Consider the following 7,601-nt stretch of genomic DNA (forward strand, 5'->3'; position numbering starts at 1 on the left):
ACGCCCCCTAGCCGAGAGCACGTGTGTGGTTGCACAACTTTCCCGTGCGTCCTGCATTCACAGGATAATGGGGGCTGGCGTCAGACGCCCTTTTGGGGTGGTTTTGTATTTGTGTGAGCGTGGCTTTGCTTCCTGTTATGTCGCCCAAGGGTCACGTTGCAGAAATATACAAAGTAAGAAGGAGTCTCACGAGAGAACGATGCTATCAGGGAAGGTGGCTCTCGTCACGGGGTCGACGGGGGGCATTGGTCTTGCCGCCGCGCATCAGCTCGCCAGGGCTGGTGCGGATGTCGTTCTTAATGGCAGGCACCAGGCTCCCAAGGATCCAGGGATTGTTGACGCTGTGGCCGCCCACGGCACGCGCGTCCGCTACTTCGGCGCCGACATGAAAGACCGGGCGCAGATCGAAGTCATGGTGGGGTTTGTGGAGAAGGAATTCGGCGCCGTGGACATTCTTGTGAACAACGCTGGGATTCAGCACGTCGCTCCGGTGGACACGTTTCCGGTAGACAAATGGAACGACATCATCGCTCTCAACCTGACGGCTGCCTTTCACACCACACAGCTCTGTTTGCCGGGTATGCGCCGGCGCGGTTGGGGTCGCGTCATCAACATCGCGTCGGTTCAAGGGCAGATCGGCTCCGTTAACAAGTCGGCGTACTGCGCAGCCAAGCACGGCCTGCTCGGGCTCACCAAGGTTGTCGCGCTTGAAAACGCCACGACGAATATCACATGCAACGCGGTGTGTCCGGGCTTCGTCTTGACGCCGTTGGTGGAGGAGCAAATCAAATCGCTTGCTGACGCCGGTTTTGACGGCGACACGTCCGCAGCTGCGCTGTCGATGCTGAAGGCGAAGCAGCCGTCGCTTACTTTTGTGGCCGCCGAACAGGTTGGGGATGCTGTGGTGTTTCTCTCGAGCCCGGGCGCGGACCAGATGCGCGGAGCCGTCATCACCCTGGACGGTGGCTGGGTGGCGCAGTGAGTCTTGGGGAGGGGGTAAATCAAGCTGAGCTCGGCATGACGAACTAGGACGCTGTTATTCTTTTTAGGTGTGCGTTGTTTTGTTTTTTGTTCACTTCGCTTCCACACCCCGTGTGAAGAAGAGCCGAAAGGTGTGGTGTGGCGGCTCCTGTGGTTGCACGGCTCTCCAGACCTCCCACGCTTGTCGGTCAACTCTCTGTCCTTGTCTTCTCTGCCAAAAGAAAGGCATCCAGCACCGACCCAGTCGACTCGAGAGNCAAGAAGCAATATTACTTCTTTTGGAATATCTTGGCTTCCAAGAGGAAGCTTTCTTTTGTGCCAGCAGACAAGACGTACCTGCTAAGCAGTATCCACCTTCAACGGCGTGGGCCAAGCACCCTGCGGCCGTCGGGCAGCCCCTGTTTTGGTCATTCAATGCGTCCGCGCAGTGGGTACCGCTCACGGCACAAGGGCAATATGGCTCTGCCTGCGGTGCTGCTCGCGGTGGTGGCGCTCGTTGCCGCAGCTGCCTGCATTCCCGCGGCGCACGCCATCGCGGTCGAGGTGCAGGGCGGCACGATCAGCAACGCCATCGTCGTTGGTCACGGTGTTGATGGCGTGCTGCTCGACGGCGTGTCAATCACGAACGGCGTGCCAGTGGTGCTGGACGTGGCGACAATGTTCCCCGGCGCGCTGCGCATCGACATAAGGGACTGCGTGTGCGACGGCGGGTCGCAGATCTACGTGCGCGGGTACAGCGGCGAGCCGGCGAGCAACCAGAGCCTTGAAATGAGCGTGAGCGGGATGTCCGGGCACTTCTGCTCGCTTGTGTTCGCGTACAACCTGCCGGCGCGCACGAAGGTGACAATCCGCGACTCGACGATTGTGACAACGGGCCCGGTGAGCTACGCCCCGATTGACGGCCTGGGCCACGCGGTGTCTGCGCCGCTTGTGCTGTACAATACGGCACTGTCACACTCGCAGCTTCGCGTGACCAACGCCGTGCTGCGGTCAAACGCCACGGGCGGGGTGGGGATATACGTCGGCGGCGACGGCGTGCGACTGGTGTCCACAGTTGTGGCGTTGGACAGTGTGTCGCTGGAGACGTCGGGCGGTGGCGGCGCTCACGCGATGCATGTGTCACCCACGACGGTTCTCAGTCTCGCGGACCATTCCGTGTTCTCCGTGACGAACGTGTCCTTCTCGGGCCCCGGCGGTGGATTCAATCTTGGCGACCGCATCGATGCGAGGAACTCCGTGCTCCGCTTCGTGCGCCTTGAAGCCGACACTCCTTTCTGGGTGGTACGATGTGGCGGCGGGACGGTGTGGTCTGGGTCGTGGATGGACATGCAAGACGTGTCGGTGACCAGCGCGGAGGGGTGGCTGGCGTCCCTAACGGGTGTTACGTTGGACGGCGGAGTCGTATCGGTCGCACGCTGCGATGTCCCCACCGGTAAACTCGCCGATGAGCCGGCCATCGATAACGGCTCCGTGCGCGTGCAGTGCAATCGTGCCGGAGGTTTGTTTCTGGTGGGCGCCGCTGAATACGGTGTGGCTGGCTTGCCCAGCGCGGTCGTCGAGGTGTGCAGCCGCTGCGCCGAGTCGATAAGCTGCTACGATGACATGACGGCGTCCTTCTCCGACTGCGCGTGCAGCTGCAGCGCTGGCGGTGTGGGCAAAGCGTGCCTGCCGTTCGACCTGCCCGTCGCGAACAACGACCGTGTGCAGAACTGCGTGAGGGACGTTGTGGTGACAGAGTCTGCGATGGTTGGCGAATGGGGCACGATGGTGTGCTACGAGTCGGTTGTGTTCAGCGGGCCGCTCAATCTGACAGTGAACCTGCAGTTGATGGACTGGTCCGTTGACGCACTCACTGTGACGCTGAAAGACTGTCTTTTGGAGGAAGGAGTTGTGTTTCGGATCAATGGCGTCAGCGAGGACATTGCGGCACTGCTGCCTCCTGCTCTCGTGAACATGGCGAACCTGACGTCGACGGAAGCCATGTTTGTGTTCGCGGACACCATGCCGAGGAACTCGAATATACGGCTGGTGGACTCATCGCTGGCCTCGGCCGTCACCGGGTCGCGGAGTGTTGTGTCGCCCCCCGCTGTTGGGAAGAGTTACAACCCCCCGCTTCTGCTGGACAACTTGCAGCTTCTGTCGACGCAGTTTGTGTTGCAGAGATTGTCGGCTGTGCCCGAAGAAGGGCATTTAGCCTTCATTTATGCGACCCCTGATCTCCGTGTGAAGGACTCGAGTTCCTTTTACATGGACAACTGCGATCTGTGGGTGAGGGAAAACGTGATGAAGGGTGCGCAAACCGAAATTCAAGTCGCAAATAATTCGGTGTTCTCGATACAAAACAATGTGTGGGGAACTCACGTAGCCCATTCGGTTTTTCTCAAGGCCTTCTCAGTGACTGGCAGCAGTGTGATGCAGTTCGTGTCGAACAAGTTCAATCTGGCGTATGGTTTTGTCTCCGCATCCAAATCGAGTGTGCTGGACCATAGCTGGCTGGTGCACCGCGAGAATGAGTACCACGTTTCTTACATCGTTGATAAGCATGGTGTGGGAGGGCCCTTGAAGGTCGAGGATTCAAGCGTGTGGTCGATGCTCCGCAACAACATTCTCGAAAGCTCGTTCCAACGTGGCAAGGCGTACATTTCCAACAAAAAACTCTCTTTCCGGTCCCCAGATTCAGCTGTGTACGGTGTATGCAACATGTATCTGGGCTCCGTTCTGGAAGATTATACAACCCAGAACGTTTACCATGTGACAGTGGTGAAGTGCGGTGTGTGCGAGCGTGCCGCTGAGTGCTTCGCTGCGAAAACGATGGGCATTGAAGGTTGCTCCTGCGTGTGCGCCAACGGCGGCTACGGTGACACGTGCCTGCCGGCCCCTGTTCCCGAGGGCCTCGGGCTCTCTTTGCCTCCTGCGATTTACACAGAGCCCCACTGCCTGTACGGTGGCACAATACACCTCATCAGAGATCCAAGGGATACGGGGCCTGGGCTGTGTCTCCTCGCGGTGTCCGTCGATGGTTCAATCATCTTTGACATGAACGACTTCGATGCAACGTACAGTTTCCTCAATCTCACGATCGCTGGGAGCAGCCTGAAGGGGTTGGAGATCAGGGGAGACGGAAGGCGGGTGTACGTGAACGTGACCTCTACGACTTGGCCGTCGGGGAATCTTCGGTTCGTCGGTGAATTCGGAGCGAGCTCCAAGATCCTGCTCCAGCAGAATACATTTTCCGGTGCGGGGGAGACCGGCATTCAGTTCAAATCATTTTCGATGGGAACAAACTCGGAGCTGCACATTCTGCAAAGCCAGGTTACGGGAAGTACCTACGCGCTGTACTTTGATAGCGATGTCACACTCGATGGGTGCGGGATTCTCGTGAAAGGAAACACGCTGACGGCAACGGACGCAGGACCCTTCACGGTCTCTGCAGTGAGCTTCATGGGTGTGAACGTGAGGAACGGCGGCTACGTGCGCATAGAGGACAACACGATGGCTGCCGTCACCGGTATGATCATCAATGTGGGGGTCGCCCTGGAGTCCACAGGGATCCTGAGCGTGTCGGGCTGCACCTTTACTGGCGGAATGACGATCACGGAAACTGCGCTGGTGTTTCTGTCCGGCTCCATCACCTTGGATGGTGGCGCGCAGTGGCGTGTCGAGGACAACAGTGTGAACTCAGCGGCGATCTTGTACATGACAAGCAGCCAGAGCATAGAGCTGACGGGCGACAACACCACTGCAGTGGTCGCACGGAACAGACACCAGGGGTCGCATCTGCCGTTTGCCTGGCTGACGCCCTCCTCCACGACTGTCGTGTGGCCCGCGAAGTTTGTGGTGGGGTGCAACACGCATGAAGGCGAAGAGATCGCGTACGACTCTCAGTTCCCGGAAACCGTGACGCAGTTCACTTGCGGCATGTGTAACGGCGACGCAGCGTGCTACGCGCCTGAAACGGAATCGGTGGAGATCTCCTCGTGCTTGTGCGGATGCACGAGCGAAGGGCATGGGCCGCTGTGTCTGCCCTTCAAAATGCCCGACGTCGCTGCGCTGCCTGAGCCGGAGAGGCCCGTGGACAATGACACCAGCTGCATTACGGACCAGACGCTGACGAGCCTCTCGCTGAACATGTGGAAGACGCACCACTGCTACGTCGGCGTGACGTTTAGTGGCGCGGGCGCTGCAGCGACGTTTCTACTCGAGCAAATGCCGCTGCAGTACCCCATCGTGATCATGTTCTCTGGGTGCACGTTCCTCGGAGGGGCCACGCTGCACTTTGTGGGCAGCGGCGCTGCGGCCGAGTCTGCGGGTGTCTTCATCCGTGTGAGCGACGTGGTGCTGGAGTCGTCCGTCGTGGCGATTTCAAACGCCCTACCGCAGGGCTCCGACATCGCCGTCATGGATGTGGACGCTGTGCAGTCATCTGAGATCGACGTGTCTGGGTCTGCTGCCAGCGTGTTCAGCGTCGTTATGTTGCGGGGTGTTGTGCTTTCTTCCTCGTCTTCGCTGATGGTCAGCAACGTGCATGCCCGCGGGACGGTCCCCAGAAGCGGGTACGGTGTGTACTCCGCGAGCACGCTGAGGCTGCTGGGTGGCAGCACGCTGTACGTGGAGAACTGCCACTTCGACGGATACACGCATCTTCTCTACGCGAACACTGTCATTGTGAGCGATCACTCCGTGTTCGCTATTCTCAACAGCACGATGGCGTCGGGGACGAGCCTTCTGTCCCAGAATGCGTATGTCCACGTGTTGGACCACAGCGTTTTCCGCCTGGTGGGGAACAGCGGTCCGGTGAGCCACGGCGTGTACACGGCCGGCCGTTGGAGTGTGCAGCAGTCGAGCTGGCTGGATTGGCGTGAGAACGACGTCCAGGACGGGGCACTGTTTTTCCACCCCGCGCAGGACCCCTTCGTGGACGTTGACGACAGCAGCGTGTTGACGCTAACCGGCTGCGAGATGGGCTCAACAGGTCTGAGTAGCCCCTTGCTACGGAATGCTGCCGACGGCTACAAGTTCGTTGCTGGGTGCCTGAAAATCGCGGGGCAATTGGTGTCGTCGGAGCAGGAGCTGGAGAAGCATTTCATCACCGGTGTGACGACAGCGGCGGCGTGCGGTGAATGCACAGGGGACAGCGGTTGCTTCGCCCCACTGACGACTGCGAGCGGCGGCTGTGTGTGTGAGTGCACTCCAGATGGTTACGGCGACGTGTGTCTACCGGCGCCTGTGCCCAGCAGCCCTCCAGCGCCGCCAGCCTTTGGCGAATGCATAAGCGACATGGACTACCCGGAGGCGATTCAGACGGTTGGTGGCGGGTTATCGTGGCTGTGCTACCGCAACGTGACGTTCAGTGGTGTCTTCATGCGGCTCGCGGTGGACGTCGGGTTGATGGTCGGCGATGTCGTAAATGTCACGTTTGACGGATGCACGTGGAGGGACGGCGCTGTGCTGCTTCTGGCGGGCAGCAGTGGAGCGGCAGTGAGCTCGCTGAACATCGTCATCACCGACAGCGTATTCGACGACGCGGTGCTGAGCCCAGAAGGTGCTTTCCCGCCGCGAACGAGCATCACTGTGAGTAGGAATCGGTTCACGGCCACGAAGGTGGTCTCCCCACCTGGTGTGGTTCTCCAGGCCCCGTCCTGCATCGTGGCGGGCACGCTGGTGGTGAGCCGCCACTCCGCTGTCACGCTAACTGGCAACACGTTCCATGCCGTCGCAGCAGATGCACGCGTGATCCAGGTTCTCAGTACTGGTCTCGAGGTGTCGTGGAACTCCCTGTTTGCAGTCCTGGGCAACGTGTTCGTCATGGATGGAAGTGACGGCACGCCGCTGTACCTGATGGGAAGCCCCTCATCCTCCTCGCTGAGCGTGCTGGACAGCTCCGCCTTGGTGATCAAGAACAACGTCGTGCAGGAGGCTGTTTTGGACTTCCTCATGTTGTTGCACGGCCTTCGAGCAGAGGCCCAGTCCACTGTTGTGCTGCAAGACAACGATGTGCAAGCGCGCTCCAGTTTGTTCTGTGTGAATGGCGGGGCCCTCCTCTATGACGAGTCGTGGCTGCAGCTAAAGGGAAACCGTGTCATCGGCCAGCTGTCGTGTGGGCTCGCGTGCCTCACCGGCACGGTGGGTCTTCGCGGCTCCACAATGGCTGTGTCGAGCAACTCCCTTGTGTCCGAGACGGGCGAGCCCAAGGTTGTGGAGCTCTCGGACTCGGAGCCGGAGAGCACCGAGGGGCTACTGCTGGTTTCCTGCAACAGGCTGAACGGCGGCGAGGTGACGAGCTACGACATCCCGGCGGGGTACGATGCCACAGTTCTGAGCTGCAACGATCCGTGCAGCCCCGCGGCGTCGTGCTTCCCCGCGCAGACAGCAGCGGCGGCGAGCGGAGACTGCGCCTGCACGTGTGCTCCGGGGGGCCACGGCAGCCTGTGCCTGCCCGTCGATGTGCCTGGTGACACCACCGACCCGTGTGTGCGGGACGTGACCGTGATGCAGGAGGTGAGAGCCGGCTTCGGGGCGTCGACGGTGTGCTACGTGGGCGTGACCTTCGCCGCGGACGTTGTGGTGGACGTGAGCGCCATGATGGGCGGCGCGCGCAACGTGACGCTGACGAACTGCAC

General features: G+C 60.3%; 2 protein-coding genes across 2 annotated transcripts in view; both read left to right on the forward strand.

Annotated features, from left to right (window-relative positions):
* Positions 1-199: 199 nt before the first annotated feature.
* DQ04_04341000 (NAD(P)-dependent oxidoreductase) lies at positions 200-982 on the forward strand (the record flags this gene model as incomplete). Its single annotated transcript, XM_009313509.1, has 1 exon — positions 200-982. The coding sequence occupies one exon, from the start codon at positions 200-202 to the stop codon at positions 980-982; it is 783 nt and encodes a 260-aa protein (XP_009311784.1).
* Positions 983-1,437: 455 nt separating this feature from the next.
* The window catches only part of DQ04_04341010 (dispersed gene family protein 1 (DGF-1)), a gene marked incomplete at both ends in the record, with an annotated part of 6,705 nt that continues 541 nt past the window's right edge, over positions 1,438-7,601 (forward strand). The window contains one exon of the mRNA XM_009313510.1: positions 1,438-7,601. This exon is cut by the window's right edge and continues 541 nt beyond it. Within this exon, the coding sequence (XP_009311785.1) occupies positions 1,438-7,601 (6,164 nt within the window).

The sequence above is a fragment of the Trypanosoma grayi genome, assembly GCF_000691245.1.
Source record: "Trypanosoma grayi strain ANR4 Tgr_434_V1, whole genome shotgun sequence".
In the NCBI taxonomy this organism is placed as follows: Eukaryota; Euglenozoa; class Kinetoplastea; order Trypanosomatida; family Trypanosomatidae; genus Trypanosoma; species Trypanosoma grayi.